The 20,662-nt window shown below is 39.4% G+C and overlaps 1 protein-coding gene across 2 annotated transcripts in view; it reads left to right on the plus strand.

Moving 5' to 3' along the window:
- The window catches only part of TRAPPC3L (trafficking protein particle complex subunit 3L), a 606,266-nt gene that overhangs the window by 170,318 nt on the left and 415,286 nt on the right, over window positions 1-20,662 (plus strand). Inside the window, exon 2 of one of the 2 annotated variants that reach the window (XM_086927373.1) lies at window positions 556-603. The exons of the other annotated variant lie outside the window; for it this stretch is intronic. Within the exon in view, the coding sequence (XP_086783499.1) occupies window positions 556-603 (48 nt within the window). The remainder of the gene's footprint in view (window positions 1-555; window positions 604-20,662) is intronic. 2 annotated transcript variants of the gene reach the window in all.

Consider the following 20,662-nt stretch of genomic DNA (forward strand, 5'->3'; position numbering starts at 1 on the left):
CAATAATATCAACAAATATTCAATGAATACACAGTTCAAGCAGACCCAACGTGGACAGAGGATTGGTGACCACCAGACATCAAAATGAGCATGCCAACAGGTGCAACTTGCCCGTAAAGAATTAAGTCTGCATTGTACCCGAATAACTATCTGAGATTTAAAAATCTGACATGACAATAAGCCTTGAAAATGACCGACGCTTGCATGACATTGAGGGGCGAAAGGTGAGGGCTGTATTCAGAACACAATTGAAGGGAAAAAACTGTTTGTCACCAACTATGACAAAGGGTCAAATAATTGCCATGGGAAGAATAAAAAAAATCCTCAACTGAAATGATTGTGTTCTAATGAGCAGTTCATTTAATGCATTTATGGTTTTGGTTGTTGCTGTTCTCTGAATTTAGTGCCCTTTGTCACAATTTAGTCAGATACCCTCTGACAATTAATGAATGGATGATTGCTAACCATTCAAGTCTCTTGAGAGGCCTTCATCAGGAAAAGTTGTTTTATATACTCACAATGATTGTTGTAAACAAACTGTATGTATTTTTTTAGGATTGGCATTTGCCTGCCGTTTCATCTTCTGCTTCTGCACATCATATGGTACGTACTATCAAATTATTTACACTGTAAACGTGGGCACATCTTATTCAATGAAATTAATGGGGTATGCATTTAAGATTTCCCACCAAGCACTGTAATGTAGCCGATTTAGAGAGGTGCGGCTCCAAGACTGTACTGCGGCCAATCCTGACGCTGCATGAGAGTAGCGTCAGGATTGGCATAAGGCTGGCAACTTGCGCTCCCAAGCAGTGTCGGATTGGTAACGGGGGCATTCGGGCAATGCCCGAGGGGCCGGGGTCCAAGTTCCAGCTGAGTGCTGCTTTTGAGCAGCCTGGGGGCCGATTTGGGCGGTGTCTCTGTTCGACTATACCACCAGCGGCCCAGTGGGTGTCTGAGTGGCCTTTCTGTTGGGAGATGGGCACTCATTACCTCCCGTATAGCAGTGTCACCCCTTTTCTCTCGCTGGGCCTCTCATTAATGTAGGCATACTGAGCGGCGCAGGGGACCTGAGCAGAAGTGGCCTCACTTGTTTTCAGGTGTGTTTCACAAGTGTAAACTGATGCGTGCATTTCTCCCCCCTCCCCCCTTTTTTATGTAAAATTACGCTGAAGCAGTGATATGAGGGACGCCATTATGCAAATGTGGGCAATTTTTTTATGCGTGCCCGAGCCGATTTTTAATCCCAATCCAACCCTGCAAGCAGACTAGGAGCCTCTGCCTGCTCTGTCCAGTCCCAGCAAAACAGCTGGGGCTGGAGAGAGCTTCACTGCTCATGAGGGTTTTGTCGGGCTGAGCCAGCCGGCCAAACCCTCGTGCGCAGTAACAGGAGTGCACTACCACTCCCCCACCAGCAGTGTCATCCCGAGACCTGGGGGCGGGTCCAGGGAATTAAAATAAAACAATAATAAAACGGGTTCAAAGCCTGTTTTATTACAGTTTTATTTGAGGGTGATGGCGGGGGAGGGGGTCGGCACTCCTCTGCCCTAAAGGAGGGGCCACTGCTGCAAGTGAAGTATATAACGTGCATACAAGTCTCATCGGCTGCACATGTGTGTGTGTTTGTGCATGTGTTCATGTTTGTGTCCACAGTATTATTTGTTTTTATGTAATCTATTTTATTTAACATGAACCTAACTCCAATAAAAAGCCTTAGAGAGGACAGTTCTATGTGTGTAGCAACATCTGAAATAAAAGGTGTTGTACACAGATACGTATTGTATTCATTAGGATCAGATTAAATCACGTTAAATAACAATCTGATTAGCAACTTGGTTGTGTAGTAGCCAAAATACAAAATGCATTGCACCCCATCAATTAAACCTTAAAAATCTTGAGATGCAGTGCCCCCATTGCATTGTGAACTTTGTAGCTATATGTGTTGCACTTAAATCTGATACTTCACACCAGCATGCAATCCACACCTTAATTTCCAACATGCTCAAGTTCCAAAAGCACCATGGTGGATGTAGTAGTTCAAGTGATACAGGGCTTAATTTGTGCAGGTGCTTGCTTAATTTGTGCCGGTGCTTTCCGGCACTTATTTACCAGGGCCGGGTCTACACTGCCACCTCACATCAACATCAGGCCTGCGCTCACTGCACATCATATCATACATGTTGAAGCAAATATAATTGGCTCACTCACTGCGGTGTTATTCAAACTCTGCTACAGTCTCCCGAGTACCTGGTGAAAAAGTATTGCTGTGTAGAGAAATCCAATAATAAATCCATAACCTTGCAAATTTGCCTTCAGTTTCGTATTGCCGGTGGGCGGGCCACTGATTCAGCTATATTTGGTTCTGTGGGGAGTAGGGGCTGTGGCAACCTGCCTGCGTAACCTTTTTTTTGGAACTACTATGAGGCGGGCACTATCATTCAGAGCAGCAGCAGAAGGCCCTGTTCATAAAGGCAGTGCACCAGTAAGTATCAAACCAATGCTGCTTTTTTTCTTGAGCGTGGTGACGGTCACCGTGGGGCAGTAAAGTAAAAATGACTTGGTATGAACAGAGTCTGAGGCCCGAGCACTCATGCCACCGGCGACGGGTGAGGCACCGTGTGCAGGAGCATTAGTCAGGTTAGGAGGTTGGAAGGGCAGCAAGGTCTTGACCTTTAACCCCTTTCTGTCTGTGATTTACTTTTACTTGACCCAATTTAAATGAAATGCTGTTTTTCCGTTTTCATCTCTTTTGGAATCTGGATATTTCTATCCTACGTCATCAAGCCTCGTGTCTCAGGTTGTTTGTCTGTGTTTGCCGGATGTCCCGAGGACCCGCAGACCCAGCTCAGTGCAGAGTTAGCTGAGTGTGGTGACCTTCATATACTTTATATCTGTAGTGCTGTGGATCCTGGAGGCGCGCAAGAGTTGTTGATGTGCGCTTTGTGTCTCAAGGGATGAATGAAGTCAGTAACTGAGTTCCAAGTTCCAACCCCACTGAGTTAATGCCCCATAAGCATAACAAATGACCTGAGAGAAAAATGCATCTTCATATACAGTGTCCCCCTCAGCCAATCAATACCGAATTTATAAAATTATATTAAACAATATGGATTTCATTTTTATTTCAGTATTCCTTACATATGTCACACACTAGTGGCCCTCATAGTATCGAATGAAAGGGTTGGGGTTGTGTTTATACATACATATGTACAGAATAGATAATCTCAGGGATATTTTATGTTAAGTAGTTGATGTATCATGAATCTAACTGCGAGATGCAGTGTCACTTTGTATTAAACATTTCTATGTCTGCAAAAGCGTTACAAACATGGTGCTGCAGGAGGTCTGGTTAAAATCTGACTACAAAGAGATACTATTTTACATTACACATATTTTGTACATAAGTATATATATATATTGCGCTCGAACTTTTCGTGTCTTCAAAGAAAAGGTGCAGCACTCAAGGGGGGTTTATGAAAATCACGATATGATTTATTAGGGGGAACTGCACAGGCGCGTTTCGGCGTGCTGCCTTCGTCAGTGTGTCAACATACGAAAAAGCGTTTAACGTCCCCTAATGGACTTCGTATTCATGTTGATATATATATATATATATATATATATATATATATATATATATATACATATATATATATATATATATATAATAGAGAGAGCCCAAACCTTTGAGGTGGGTAATTTCAGGAACCACAGCACCAATCACAACACCCAATACAGCGTTGGAAAGGGCAGTTGCAGTAGAAGGACATAGGCTATGCAGACGCCCACCATATACATTTAAAAGGTAAAAGAACCGTGCCAGCAAAGTAGTCCCTTGTGGACGTGTCTGCGTTGTGCTGTGGGCGTGTGCTGGGGGGCGTGACAAACGCTGGGGGCGTGTGGTACGTTCGGCCCTTCATGCTATGTCTCATATCATGTACTGGGGGCGTGGGCGTGTGCGAGGTGCGGGATTACGGGAAAAAGAAGCGAGCGTTGTGCCCAAAATTTCATTGTTTTTTCTTCCCAGGTTCTGTACATTTCCAGCTCCGGGTGTGCTTGCCCCGCGCTCCCAGTGACGTGCACCTGTTTTACTGTATGGAGGTCAGGCATGGCGCTATTCCCAAGGGCCGGAAGGAGCGCAAACAGGGGCCATTGTGCAGGAAATGTAATCTCGCCTTAACTTCCGGTGATGCCTGAAGCGCACACTGGAGATTTTCCACTTCTGTTGCGCACAGGCCTTGCGCCACGTACATCCGCACACAAGGCCTGCCTCCACGGAAATAGCAAGGAAGGAACTATCCCTCCCCCGGGAATATGTGATGATATTCCGCAAACCAACATCCCGCATACCATCACTCCGCAATTTTTATAATGCGGGACTATTGTTCCGCAAAAACATAATTTCTAAAACGCATATGACTTTATCACACATGCCATTATAACGCAAATGCATGCGTGGTAAAGTCATATACATTGTAAAAGTACATTAATAAAACATCAAATATATCTTTGTATATATGTGTATTTATATATATATTACCTACTGGCGGTCGCCAGTAGGTATATATAGTTAGGATTTTTTTCCTATGGGATTTCTCAAAATTCTAGGTCGAATAACTTTGGCGTTTGTGGACGGAATTGGCTGAAATGTTCAGGAAAATGGCACATTTTGTTTCTGAGAAGCCCCTGAAAATTTGGGGGGGTTTCTTCAAGGGGGGGGCCGAGAAAAAAGGGGGGTCCCAAAACGCGTTTTTCCCATTCATTTTTCCATAGGGCGGTTGGAATCACTTTTAGCTCGAACGGCTGAATGGATTTACACGAAACTTGGCAAAATTGTAGATATGGTTTGCCCGACGTGCCTTTGCTATGTCTCAATATATGTGCTTCAGTGGATTTTGGGAAATTATCGTTTTAAAAAACAGATATATCTGTGACAGCGCTCCGGTTAGCGCTCCGGTTCGCGTACCTGGCGCGTAACGGAACTTCGCGAAGCTGATTGGCTCTCCGGTGTCTGTCAACATTCTAAACAGTCCGGACCGGCCGCCATCTTGTCTCTCGGTAGGATCGAGAGACAAGAGGTGGAGAAAAAAGAAGGGGGAATTTAATGAAAGGGGGCAAGGTAGACCCCTCCTGACCCCCTAGGAATGTTGTGGGGGTTATTAAAGGGTCCCGTGGGGCAAATAAAAAAAATTAGATTTTTCGCGGTATTAGCGCTTCCCGGTACGTGAACCAGATAGCTCACCGGTAGCGTAGCGGGAGTTCGCCATTTTGTGTTTCGGATGAAATAAATCACAAGATGGAGGGAAAACAATGCGGGAAATGGGTATAAGGGGGCACGGGAGACGTATCCTGACCCCCTAGGTTTTCTGAGGGTGGCTGAGGAGGCTCATATATGTCGGGAAAAAAAACAAATTGAATTTTTTGCGCGGTTAGCTGCCGGTACGCGAACCGGGAAGCGAACATAAGTGAAAATTAGTGAAAAAAGGTACATTCGAAATTTAAAAAGAGTAATTATAGTTAAGGTAGCTCTGAAAAGAGCTTTTGGGTTCTGTGTACGTTCTAGGTACTTATAAGTAGGTACCAATACACAGTCTTAAATTTTGTATGAAAACTCTGTTTCCCTCATCTGAGAAGTGCACACCATCTCCTCTGTAGATATCTTGCATGTAGTAACGCAAGTTATTGTTGTAGATGGCGCTCATTCCATGGTCTCTCATATAAGCTGAAACAGACTTATTTACATGCTTCCTCGCTTTCTCAATTTGTTGACAAATTTGATTGGACCACCTCCATTTCTGTCTTTGGCATATATTGGAATATACCAAGGCAGTTTGAGGAAAAAGTGCCATCAATTGCTCAAAGGTGTCCTTTAAAAGCATTTCCAAACCTACCCCAGTCAAAGTGCCCAAATCATTTCCTCCACAGTGCACTATTATGAGGTCAGGGTTTGGCAAATGTAAAAAGGTTTTCACCAATGGTATCAATTGGTGACATCTCAATCCTCTTTGGCCAATCCATTTGATTTCCACATTTTGTAAATTGAGGTTGTGTAAATTTCTGTTATCAGCATACCTGTGAGCCCAGTGGATGTAGCTATGTCCAAGAATCCAGACAGAAAACATGGTGAGAGGAGGTTCTGCTGCAGTCAAATGAAATGTGGGAATGAAATGGCAGTTGAAACAGTAGAAGTTTGTAAAGAAAAAAAACTGTGGAGTTTCAGTGCTAATGATTCACTAGCAGTGATTGGTGGATTTCCATTTTTGAAAACAGAAAGTTAGGGTGCATGGATGTGTTCTTTGAAAGATGTAATTTGAATGGTTAAGAAAAAATGATTTTAAGAAACATTGCAGTGGATTTGCAGGTGTACTGAGAGTTCAAAGTTCATTTGAAACATTGTTGTGTGAACTTGTAAACATGAGAGGTCTTTCAGGAGGTAGTTGCTATGGAAAAAGAGCAGAAAGGGCAGAGGGGGAAGGCTGTTGATTTGAAAAAAGTGAGGGAAGAGTTTTGATTGGGTGACATGAGAGATATGTGTGATGAAATACAGCATGTCTGTGCCTTTGTTGGTTGCAGCCTCTGGAGTGCATACCCTTTGCTCTGCTAAAGAAAAATTGGTGTGTGTCTGAGACTGTTTTGAAATTCAAAAAGCATTTGCTAAGGTGAGAAAAAATTCATTTAATTTAGATAGAGACTAGTATAGTTTATTGAGAAAATAAGGAAGCCAGCTGTGCATTTAAAATGTTGTTTTGTGTCAAGTGTTTTCATTATTTTTTCCCAAAAGATTTTGCTTCTTTGACAAATTATAATTATAGATAATGTGAAGTATTAGTACTGACAGGGTGTGCTTGTACATAGGAGGTGTGCTGTGTTTTCAAATTATGACCAGAAAATCGTTTTTTAACAAAAAGACATGCTTTTTACATTTATGAGAAGGATAACGTGGGGTGTGCTTTTTTAAATAAATATTTCACTTCCCAACATGAATATGGGAGAATAATTTGCTTGTTTGTTGGTTTAAAAACTCGTTTCTTGAAGTCATTTAGGTTTCACAATATGTTCGGCAAGAGTTACATAGTCAACATGGGGGCATATTTACAAGGCATATTAGACACATTCACGTCATTTTCCCCATTTTAAAAGTGACTTTAAGGTGGTGCAAGGTCCTTGTAAATACACCCTCATGAGTGCTTTGCAAATTTAAATCATTTTCCCCTGGTGTATGTGCCTTGTAAATACGCCCCTATGTGTGCTAGACAATTTTAAGGTACTTCTCCTATGAATCTGGGAGACTAATTTCCTTACATGATGTGTTTAAAAATCGTGCTAAGGTGAGAAAAGATTTATTTAATTTAGAAAGCGATTAGTATGCTTTTTGGAGAAAATAAGGAAGCCAGCTAGAGTGTGCTTGTACATAGGAGCTGTGCTGTGTTTTCAAATTATGACCAGAAAATCGTTTTTTTTTTTTAAAAGAAATACTTTTCACATTTATGAGAAGGACAACAAGGGGTCTGCTTTTTTAAATAAATATTTCATTTCCCAACATGAATATCGGAGAGTAATTTGCTTGTTTGATGGTTTAAAAACTCGTTTCTTGAAGTCATTTAGGTTTCACAATATGTACTGCTAGAGTTTCATAGTCACTATGATAATTATGATATACATTTAGGACTGTTTAGGGGGCATGGATATAGTGAGGCTTCTGTAATTGTCATTGGAGGAGAATTATGTACATTGCACTGCTGCATACAGTCCTCACCTTCTGCGTACTCTTGGATATGCTAGACTATATCTGCTCAATGAGATACCTAAGCTGAGGAAACACAGGTGATGAGATTGTGAAATGAGCAAAAATATTTGCACGTTTTTCAATTACATCACCTGTGTTTCCTAACATTACTAATCACATTGTGCAGATGAGGTTTAGGCCTGTCCAGGGAGACAGAGGAGGTCTGGCCTTTGTTGAAGTGTGCAGTGGACATGACTCACTTCATCTGTTGGCCTGCACATGTATTATGTCCTCTGTACTCTTCAACAAGCCAAAATTTCATCTGCAACCCTGAGTAGGCCTCACCTCAAACAAACTTTTGTGACTGCAAGACCTGCCTTTTTGCTCCTAGATATTTCTTGGTTTTACCATGGCAGACAGACAATCCAGCATACCTCTGGATAGGCCACACCTTATGGTGGTGCAAGGGCCTTGTAAATACGCCCTCATGTGTGCTTGGTAATTTTAAGTCACTTCCCCCTGGTGCAAGGGTCTTGTAAATACACCCTCATGTGTGCTTGGCCATTTCAAGTCACTTCCTCAAGGTGCAAGGGCCTTGTAAATATGCCCTCATGTGTGCTTGGCAATTTTAACTCACTTCCCCCTGGTGCATGGGTGTGGTAAATACGCCCTCATGTCTGCTTGGCAATTTTAAGTCACTTCCCCCTGGTGCATGGGTGTGGTAAATACGCCCTCATGTCTGCTTGGCAATTTTAAGTCACTTCCTGCTGGTGCAAGGGCCTTGTAAATACGCCCTCATGTGTGCTTGGCAATTTTAACTCACTTCCCCCTGGTGCATGGGTGTGGTAAATATGCCCTCATGTCTGCTTGGTAATTTTAAGTCACTTCCCCCTGGTGCAAGGGTCTTGTAAATACACCCTCATGTGTGCTTGGCCATTTCAAGTCACTTCCTCCTGGTGCAATGGCCTTGTAAATACGCTCTCATGTGTGCTTGGCAATTTTAACTCCCTTCCCTCTGGTGCATGGGTGTGGTAAATACGCCCTCATGTCTGCTTGGCAATTTTAAGTCACTTTCCCCTGGTGCAAGGGCCTTGTAAATACAACCCTATGTGTTCTTGGAATTTTAACTCACTTCCCCCATGGTGCAAGTGCCTTGTAAATACGCCCCCTTTTGTCTATGTTGTTAAATTACTGTAGATAGAATTGACAACTAGTGTGTTAATTGTTTGCCTACTGTTGTTGGTTTACTGTTTGGTAATAGTGGTTAATATCAATTTTTTAAAAAAATTTCCACAGATTTAACTGAAGATCTTTAGAAAACTTTAAAAATGCCCTCAAGTCAGAGATAACAAAAAGAAGCAAAGCGACTTACACTCCACCTTGGTAAAGATTTGCAGCAGTCCTCTACTATTAAATCGTATCGAGTCGCCAAAAAAGCTCCGGGTAAGAAAATAAAATCATTTTTAAAAAGAATTTGCAGACAAAAAAATACTAGTATTGAACATGTTTTAGTGCATAAGAAGAGAGACAATTTAAAAGAAAAGGAGAGGCCCGTCAAAAAAAGTTTCTGCTAGAGCAGGAGATAAGTCTGTGCATGGCAGTAGAAGGAAAAATCAATTCAGGGACATTCGTAGGCGAATGTTCCTCAACAGGATAATTGTCAATTTGTTAAAAAAATTTAAGAAAGGCCAACAGAAAGTGACATTTTATAAGAAAAATAAAAATGTAGAGAAAATTATTGATCAGGCTTTCGAAATTAAGCGAAAGTTATTTATTTTGGTAATCAATAGAATTAGGAAACTAAACAAGGTAATTTCTGATTTCAAATCAAATAGTAGATGGAAGAGAGTAGTTAATCGTAGTCCTTTTTGTGAAGTTTTCTCAGGAGAATGGATGCATAGTTCAAGTTGTGAGGCATTTTTCAATGAGGAGAGTTACTTTCAGGACAATGATTTGGTGCATGCAGTTGACACCAGTGGTCGAGCATATGAGGTAAAAGATGGTTGTCCGGTTGAAAAAGAAAAACTTGTGTCTGCAGATGCAGAAGAGGTGTTAGGTGATGAGGTTTTAGGAAGACGTCCTAAGGGACCAGTCTACACCTGGAAATGTAGTAGTATTTGTAGTGTGCGACAGGATTCCATCAATTTGCTTTGTGATTTTGTTCGTACATTTAATAAGAAAAGTTTAAAACAGAAAATGAAGTTGTTGCAAGAATTAGATCCTTGCAGAGTGAGAGAAGTAACAGGTTTGCATGGGCATTCACTAGCTTGTCTTTCCATAAGAGTATGCCAGAGTGTTTTTCGTCATTTCAGGATGCTTGCAGTGCATCATAATAAAGTGAGGAAATTAGTGAGAATGTTGTATTATGCTAAGAGTCCAGCAATTATGCTTAAACAATTGAGCAGTGCTCTCTTGCATGGTTCAGAACTACATGTGAAGAATATTTGTGAAGAAATTGAGTTCTGTTACTTTGCTAGTAAAGAGAACAATGTTGAAATTGACCCAGTAGAAGAAGGTAATGTGGAAGAGAGTGTACAGATTTCTAATATACATAAGTTTCACAAGGAAATTTCCATCTTTCAGGTGAAATCAAGTGAGAGGCCTAATTTCACTTGTGTGTGTTGTCGACGGACTTATTATAAGAATCAGACTAAGTTAGTGGATTTATATGCAAAAAGTGAAATGGAAAACAATAGTGAATGGAAGGATTTTGCTACATACTTGATGATAGAAAATTGTTTTGATTTGGGATCGGACCAGCGTATGTGTACTTATTGTTTTAACAAATTAAACCAAAACCGGATGCCTGCTAGAGCGGTTCATAATAATCTGGAATTGGTTGACATTCCTTCTGAATTGAAGGATTTAAATACTTATGAGTCTATTTTGATTCAAAGTGTGCATCCCTTTCAGGCTATTGTACGAATGGAGCCAAAGACAGGGAAATTGCCTCCATCAGATTTACAGAGAGGATTAAAGGGAAGAGTTGTTTATTTGCCTTTAGATTTGAAGAAAAACATTAATACAATTGTAGAATAGAGAAAGTGGAAGAGGAACCTCTGGTTATCCTAGTAATGGTGTTCCGACAAAGAGTAAGAAAATCTGGCAAGATTTAGTGGATGTTAGGAAAGTCAAAAAGGCAACATTGTATTTGATAAAAAACAATGAGTACTACAAGAATGTATGTGTTGCAGAAGAGGAAGTAAGTGAAGAAGAAGACAGCGAATTGTGTGCTGGACAAATTGAGAGAGTAGAAGCCTCTAAAAATGAAGAAATATATGAACATTATAGTGTTCATCCTTTGCATTCCAAGGAAGTCATGGGGAATGCTATTGAGTTGTTTCAAATGAAACAAGCCAAAGGGAGTCCCATTAGTGTCTGGGAGGAAAGTTTGGAAGCTCTGTGTTTTCCACAGTTATTTCCCACAGGTCGAGGAGGACGATATGATGAGCGACCTGATCAAATTCCTGCTTCTGAATACCGGACTTTACGATTGTATGCAGAAGATCCTAGGTTTCGTCAATGCATTCCCTATTTGTTTCATCTATTGTTTGAAAGTGATCTGTCTGGACTGTCTTATGCAGTGAACCACATCCTGAAAAGTGGTCTACAACTGCAAAATATCTCAGCAAGGGAGTTTATGGATAAAGTCAATGTGCAAGACAGTATTTTGGATTCTCACCTGATTAATCTGATGGCATGTCAGCGTGGTACTAATGAGTATTGGTACCATCGTCATGGTGACTTAAAATGTATGCTGAGGAACTTAGGAACTCCCACATGGTTCCTCACTCTCAGCTGTGCTGAGTATGGCTGGGAAGACTTACTTGAATTTCTACGAGAGGCAAATGGAAACATTGAAAATATTGAATTCAAGACACCCGGAGAACTGTGCTCTTTGGATCCAGTGAATGTATGCAGGTACTTCAATCATAGATTTGAAGCTATGATGTCTTTCATCACGAACAAGAAAAATCCACCTCTTGGAGAGGTGTTGGATTTCTTCTGGAGAAAGGAGTATCAAGCACGAGGTGCTCCTCATATACATATGCTGCTATGGATCAAAGATGCACCCAAATTTGGAACAGATCCGGATGACTTAGAGATGAATTTCATAGAACAGTATTCTACATGTGCTGTTCCAAAGACAAAGGAAGACAAAAGTCTAAGAGAACAAGTTTTACGGTTTCAAAGCCATCGTTGTGGAAAGTACGGTCGTCGTAAATTCAGAAACAAGAACAAGTACTATACAAAATGTCGTTTTGGATTTCCACAATTGGTGATATCTAAAGGAAGAGTGAACAATTTGATGTCTTCGCTGCGACATAATGTGACAAGGAAATCACCCAAAAATACATACAATTTGAAGAGAAACGAAGAGTCCAAGAACATCAATGACTACAACCCAGTGATTTTGTCCATGTGGAATGCTAACATGGATATACAGTTTGTGGCTGACAACTGTATGGCTGTGGCTCGGTATGTGACGTCTTACATCACAAAAAAAGAAAAGACAGAACTCAAGGATATGTGGGAGGACATTTCCCATGAAAGAGCCTCAGTAAGAAGTTGTACAGTTTCAGTCTGAAGATGTTGTCGCATCGAGAAATCGGAGCTTACGAATGTTCTGACCGGTTATCTTCAGCAAGTCTCTATGCCAAATCTAGGAGTATCATTTGGGCAAGTCTTGGTCTTGCTGCAACGCGTAATCGAGTTCTCAAACCTGTACGGGAAATTGAGTATTTGGCGGAGAAGGAGCCAAGCAGTACAGATATTTTGAAGACCAACATGGTGGATACATATTATCCAAATAGAAGCAGTCACCTGGAGAATGTTTGTCTGTATGAGGTTCTACAAAATTACATTTTCAAGAGGAACATCACAGAAGATATTGATAAAGGAGTGTATGCTGTAATTGGAAGTGAGGGATGTCTGGTCAAGCAAAAAAAATGTCTATTGGTAAATCATCGAAAATTGGATTGCGAATCTCCAGAAAGAAAAGAGTTTTTCTATTTAGCTCTTTTGCAACTTTTCAAGCCTTGGCGTGCAGAAGAGGAACTGCTTGGAGATTTCCTCTGTTATGAAGACTCTTTCAATGCAGCCAAGGAGTCCATAGAATGTCCTGTTTTTCCAAAATATCTAGAAATGTTGAATGCAGAAATCGAGCAGGAAGCAACAATATCAGCCGAGATTGCTAGAGACAGTTCTCAGGACAGTCAGAGTTCTGTTTTATTGAGTCAGGATCCACTAGGAGGACCAGTTATCGAAAATGAAGCTGCCACTGCCATGATTGAAGTGGAAAGAGCCATGGCACATGCTCAGGAGGATGTGGTTAACTTAGAATATTTGCAAAGACAACTCGACGTTGAGCAGAGGAAAATATATGACGAAGTTAACAGCCAAATTGATCATGGATTAAGTCATGAGAAGAAAGAGTGCTCATGTACGTCGTTGAAGCCTGTCCGACTGTACGTGAGTGGAGAAGCAGGAACTGGAAAAAGTTTCCTCATTAAAGCAATTTCATGTTATCTGCAGAAAAGAACTGAGTCATCGCTGTCTTGTGTTGTCACCGCTCCAACTGGACTGGCAGCACATAATATTAAAGGTATTACTTTGCATCGGCTACTGATGCTGCCAGTGGAGCATGATAACAAATTACAATACCACAAGTTATCGGGAGATGCTTGTTGTGAAGTATCTAGAGTCCTGAAGAAGATGAAACTTCTTATCATTGACGAAGTAAGCATGGTTTCCAATGTCATGCTTGCCTTTGTGCATTTGAGAATGCAGGAAGTTCTTAAAACAGAGTATGATGTGTTATTTGGTGGCAAACACATCATTGTTTTCGGTGATCTTCTGCAGCTGACACCAGTGAAAGGACAACCAGTGTTTAAACTGCTTACGCATGAAGATACCAGGAAGTGCCTAGGGAGCATTGGCAACGTTAACATATGGTTAAACTTCAATTATGCTGAGCTGCGTGAAAATATGCGTCAGGCGAAGGATGAAGATTACAAGAATATTCTACAAGATGTTAGAATCAGGAAAGTGACTGAGCGTGGGAAAGAAGCTTTACATGCACGATTACTGTCAAATTTGTATTCAGAAGAAGACGTTCTGCCAGAGAATATTTTTCATAAAATTACTGAGAAGAAATCGGGAATATGTTTGATGCCAACACTTGCAGAATGTTCCATCTTCAACAACAAAATGTTGAATTTAGAAAACCAAGAGATTGTGAAACTGGAAGCTATTGACAGAATAGAGCATATGGGTGCAACAATTGTTTTGTCTGAGAATTTGAAATCTAAATTGGATACATTAGAGAAGACTATATCTAAAACTGCTGGTTTTGAAAAAACTCTGAATGTGTGCTTAAATTGCCATATCATTTTGAGAAGGAATTTACATGTTGAAAGAGGTCTGGTAAAATCGTCAATGGGTAATGTTGTTGATTTTGAGAAATACAGAAATAGAGATGGAATTGAATTTTTAAAAATTAAATTTGATGGCATTGAGGAAGTACAGCTAATTGGTTCTTGCGCAGCTAGGTTTTTGCTTGTAAAAGACTTATATGTTCGCCGTAAGCAATTTCCTGTTTGCTTGGCATATGCGGTGACAATCCATAAATCACAAGGTTTAAGTGTAGACAGTGCTTTGGTGAATATTGGCAGTTCTGTGTTCAAGGAGGGTATGGCTTATGTAGCATTGTCACGAGTCAGAACTTTATCGGGTTTGTACTTGATTGAGTGTGATGTCACAAACATTTGTGCGGATCTAGATTGTGTTATGGAATACAAAATAGGTTAAGAAGAGAGTATGCGCCACATTTGCCTCAATATCCTTTGTTTGAGAAACGTGTGGTAGGCCGGAAACGAAGAAATATCACTAATAGTATGGAGGTTGTAGCAAAAAGACCAAAAGTCGATGAACCCAAATTTGTAAGCAGAAAGAAAATGAATTCTGTTGAAGATGTTGTTGGTTTTCAATTTGAAAATAGTTCTGGTGTGAACTGCTATGCTAATGTAGTGGTTAATGTTGTCTTTTCTCTAGAAACTTTAAAAAAACAGATTGTGATCAATTCGGATCAAAGTTTTTGCTGTTTGTTGAATTCTGTGTTAGAGAAATGTAGCGCTGATACAACAAGAGTAGAAAGTGTGTCTGAAATTCGAAATCTGTTAGACAAATGATCAGGTCAAACACAATTCTCTCAAAATATTCAGCAAGATTGTCAGGAGTTTTTAATGTATACGCTTAATGTATTGCAAGATGAAGGTGTAGATGTAGATCATCTGCTTGGCCTTTCTTATCAATGGCAGCATGACTGCGAGAATTGTACGTTATCAAGTACTACTAGTGTAGACTCAGAAAGATTTATATATTTAACTTTGCCAGACAGTAAATCAGTATTCTTTAATAAGCTAGTAAAAGCAGCTGATCACAACATGGAGTGTAGCCAATGTAAGTCTGCAATGCTGTCCATATTATTTATACAAAGATATGGCCAATATGTAATTTTAATGTTCCAACGATGTAGGCCTGATGGAACAAAATTGACAACTTTAATAAAAAAATTTGTGGCTTCTCAGTTGTCAATATCAGGAAGGACTTTTCTAACTGCAGCAACTATATATCATGAGGGTCCTTCAACAACATCAGGACATTACACAACGTATTTGAAGTCTGGAAACGGCTGGTCATTCTGCAATGATTCTGTTTTAACTTTCAAAAAAAGATAGCCTTTTCTCCTTAAAAATTCTTACCTGGTGTTCTTACAACCAAAATTTTAGGGAAGGAATCTCGGGATTTGTTCTGAGGAATTTCAAGAGGTTCTAATGGCTCCTACACTATATAGCCTTGTGGATAAGTGTAGCACAGAGCGAAAATTGTTTGTTTTAATAAGCTAATTCAAGCAGCAGATCAAAAGAAGGAGTAGAGGTAATGTAAGTCTGCAATTCTGTCCACATTATTTATAGAAACTTATGGGTGAAATGTCATTTTACAATTCCAACTATATAAACCGGATGTAAATAAGTTGTCAAGTCTAATTAAAAATGTTTTGGCTACACAGTCGTCGATTTCAGGGAGAACATTTGTAATTGCAGCTATTATATGACATGATGGTCCTTTGACAACATCAGGATATTACACAGCTTATTTGAAATGTAAAAAAGGCTGGTCTTTCGGCAATGATTACTATTTGACTATGAAGCAATGTTGCCTTTTGACTTGTATTCAGAAGTGAGAATTTAGGGTAGGTAACTGGATTATAATGATTCTAGGTGTTGCTGTAATTTAGTGTGCTGTTTTAAATTGCTTTGTATGTCTCATTTTTCTTAAAACGATGGAGCTTATCTTTCAGAAAGTGGCGGGCAGAAAATAATAACAGCTTAACAGAGTATAAGCTGTTCATAGGACATCCTTTGACGTCATGGAAAGTAAGTTACTTTTGAGGAGTTCTGATTTCTGATTGGTTATATTATATGGGTTTTTTAAACACAATCATTTTGATTGTGGTTTTTTTTCCCCACTGTTATATGATGAATACCTTCAACTCACTGTTTTTAGTGAAATTTGATATATTCTGAGAACAGCAAAAATAAACCATTTAATATGTATAATTAATTCTGTACTTTGAATTGTGATTTTTAATATGTACTCATCTTGTCTCATGCTCACTCATCTTTTACTACCTTCTATCAATTCAATTCAATAATAACTTTATTCAGTAGTTTTGAAAAAAACACCATAAAAGTTCACAGTGAGCAAATTACATGATTTACAAAAGTTAAAAACCATTAAAAATACATTTGTTAAAAAGCATTTAAAAAGAGCAACAGCATCTCAATTTGTATAAATGTTTCGACCTTATAATAACATAGTTTTCCTGTTGTCTAGCATTCTTTCGTTTGTGCAAAGCTGCTGTATAATTCGTACTCAAAGATTCGTACGATGACGTATACAGAATTTAAGAAAAAGTACGATCGCTTTGGCATAATTTTCGTTTTCGAGATACTGAAGTGCCAGATATGCAGGACGGCACTGTCGAAGGCCCCAGAATCTCAAGATGGGCAGTATCCAACGTTTACGGGGTTCAGTAAAAAACTTGCAGAATAACATTGTATGTATCGTTGTTTGTGGGGACACTAGATCACAAGGGCACATATTCTATCAATTTTAAAATTTTTGTTCTTTCATTCACAGATTGAAAGTATAAAAATAACAAGTGACTAAGTTAACGATAATTATAAGGTAAGTGTTTAGTACTCATTCCGTTACATCTCTTTCACATTTAACTTTTATTAGTTCCACTGCTTCATTTCTTTAATCCTCAGTTTCCTGCCTTTGCTACTTCCCTCATTCCTTTTTCTATTACTTACTTACTCTACTCCTTCCACTCCTTTTCTCAGTCCCTCTGTTCTCATAGTTCATCACTCTTGTTCACTCACTCCGTCTCTATTACTCTCACTGTCTCTGACTCATCACTCTTTCACTACTTGTTTATTATGCTTTCCCCCTGTAGTTCAAGCACACTGTTATTTACATTTCTTTGCTGTTTCAATCATTCCTTTTCTGTCACTTCTTCTTTTCTGCTTTCTGTTTTTTCTCTCTGTTATTCCACATGTTTTAACCTTAGTCACTGTCATACATCTTGTTTTATTCCTATTTACTTTCGCTCACTGTTTTCTTAACACTTTCCCTCAGGATTGTTCTTTTAGTCCGGTTCTATCCCTACTTCTCATTGCACATCCTTTACTGTATTTCTTCTTAATTTGAACATTCACTCACATTCTCTAAGAAACTCTTGTTTATTATTCTTCTACTCTCCTTTTTTTCTTTCACTTCCTTATCTATTTTGTTTTTCACAATTATACCCTCTTACATCTTTTCTTCTGTAAATAGATCTATTAAACAGTATCTCTGTGTTACTCCCTCTAGCTGTCTTTCTTTTAACATTACTCTCTGTTTACTTCCCTTATACTTACTCTTCTTTTTAAAAAAAAAAAAAAAAAATTCTGGTTCGCTTCCGGTTCGCGTACCGGCGCGCAAACCGGGAAGCGAATCAAAAGAAATAGAGGTTGCCAGAGTGCTAAACATTCTAGCAATTTCTTATAAAGGGGAGGTAGTTCTGAAAAGAACTTTTTTTTAAATTATTTTTGTTGTTTTATATTTTTTTAATTATTTTTCTGAACATTTTTTTACTTTTTTTGTATTTTTTGAACGGTTTTATATTTTTTTTGTTTTTTTGGGGGGGGAAACGAAAATGATTCATTATAAAGGGCTCAACAGGAGCAACAAAAAAAAGATAATTTATTTTCTGGGGCGTTTTGGACATTTGTGATTGTCAATAGCTGTGTTGATTAAATGTATGCTACTCTCCCTGTAGCAAATCAATTGGCCGCAAAAAATGCACACTTGCTTCACTTTCCCAAACTTCAGCTGGATATTTGGGACCGTCTCCCTCGCCTCTGGTCCCGTCACTGCCTCTTCATTTGATGTACTGGCCACAGGAGGGGGGTTATCCTGCAGGTCACGTACTTGCGCAGCACTATAATTTATAGGGTGCCACCTGTCCATGTGCCGATGCATGGTGTAATTGCCATAGCTGTATTTCTTATCAGTCCCTCTGGACAGATCTTTTTTGCAGATTAGACAGGTAACGTAGCGGGCATTTACCTTTTTTTGGCCCCGGGGAAATGTGAAAAATTGCCATATGTAATTTTCTTTCACATGGGACCTCCTCGGCTCCTCAGGCAAAAACTCCCTTGTCCCTTGCTCCTCTTCCTCTTCTTCCTCTTCTTCCTCCTCTTGCTGAAGGATAACCTGAGGAGGTGGTCCTCTCTTCCTAGAAGGTGGTGGTGGTGGTGGTGGGGATGCACCAGCTGCAGCTACTAATGAAGCCATTTCTTAAGAATCAAAATAGATCTTCCTCTCACAAAGTTGAAAGTCAGAGTGAGAAAAAAGGTGGGGCCTTTCATCATTTGGGAAAAAAAAAATTCTAAACCAATGAAAAGTGTTATTTTAGGTCATATGACCTAGCCTTACATCATTAGGAAACCAAAAGTAAAATGAACCAATGAAAAGTTTTATGAACAAGTCACATGACCTGTTATGCTTACGTTACGCGTCCCGCTACGCACCCGGAGCGCTTCCGGGGCGCTGCGCTTCACGCCTCGGTTCGCGCTCCGGAGCACTTCCGGGTGCGCTAACGCGGCGCGTCATAAAATGCATTACGAGGCAATGCGATACGTCGTGTTTACGTGACGCGTCACGATGTTGTTTTCTTGCGCGGCAGTTCCGCTAACTGAACTTTTCCCGGTTGGCGGACTGGGTCGCGGCACCAAATTGAGCTAACGGGAAGCTACCCGGTGCGCGGACCGGTAGCGAAACAAAAAAAAATAATTTAAAAAAATCTATAAATAAAAAAATTATATTACAAACATATAAAATATATTTTTGCATTAAAATAAGAATACATTTTACAGCTTTTGATATTTGCTATTAAAAAACCATTGAAATTCACTGAAAAAACCATAGGTTATAGACCATATATAGTTAGGAATTAGCATTTACAAAACCTTAAAAATTCACTGAAAAAACCATAGGTTATAGACCATATATAGTTAGGGATTAGCATTTACAAAACCTTATTTTACTCTCACAAAACCATTGAAATTTGCATATATAGTTAGTTGCACTAACTATATATCGCGCACCCGCAATCCACTGCTGATGATGTCACATATTACATCATTCATGACATGGTCAGTGACATCACTGATGACATCACTGATGACATCATCCAGTGACTGTATGTTTCTGTAAAGTTAAAATATGTCTTAATATTGAAGAATGAGTGGATGTATAAGTGTCTGGACGAAGGATTTAGTAGGTGCATGACTGACTGTATGAGAGATTGATTAAATGTGTCTCACTGAGTGCATGGGTTAGTGACTAAACTGTCTTAATTTGTGCATCATTATATCTGTTGTTCTGTAAACTGCTGCATGTGTTGATCAGTTGCTATCTGAGTAACTATATGGGTTATTGATTGGTTGCCCAAGTATTTGTATGGGAGATTGAGTATGTGTGTGGGTGGCTGGGAGGTGTATGACTCTGTGCATAGATGTTTGAGCAGTTGATTCACTAGATGTATGGGTTCAAAAGTGCATGTGGAAACAGCTGCATGGGCAGTTGACTGTATGCATGAGTGTATTGGTGAGTGAATGGATATCTCAGTGCTACATGTCAAAGTAAGTACATATGTAAAACACAGTACATGTGAGAGTTGAGATATATAAATAACTGTGCATAAGAGCCAGTGAATGTGTGAGTGGCTGTATGGGTCATTGTGAACTTGAATCAGGGATTGTATAAAAGAGTAAATATGTGTTAGTATATGTTTGAATAAGTAAGGTGTGTATAACTGTATAGTTGAGGAAATGGAGGTGTGATTGATTCTTTGCATGACTGACTAGGTGTGTGAGTAACTCCATGGATGAGTGACAATCTGTGAGGGACTGTTTACACTGATTGAATCCAAGGTTATATTAGAGTCTGAAGAGGTTCATCGTATTATCACATGAATGATATTATCAGTGATGTGATCAGAAATGTCAAATGAGATGTCATCAGTGATGTCATCAGTGATGTCACTGACCATGTCATGAATGATGTAATATGTGACATCATCAGCAGTGGATTGCGGGTGCGTGATATATAGTTAGTGCAACTATCTATATATGCGAATTTCAATGGTTTTGTGCGAGTAAAATAAGGTTTTGTAAATGCTAATCCCTAACTATATATGGTCTATAACCTATGGTTTTTTCAGTGAATTTTTAAGGTTTTGTAAATGCTAATTCCTAACTATATATGGTCTATAACCTATGGTTTTTTCAGTGAATATATATATATATATATATATATCTATAC

The sequence above is a fragment of the Lissotriton vulgaris genome, chromosome 6, assembly GCF_964263255.1.
Source record: "Lissotriton vulgaris chromosome 6, aLisVul1.2, whole genome shotgun sequence".
In the NCBI taxonomy this organism is placed as follows: Eukaryota; Metazoa; Chordata; class Amphibia; order Caudata; family Salamandridae; genus Lissotriton; species Lissotriton vulgaris.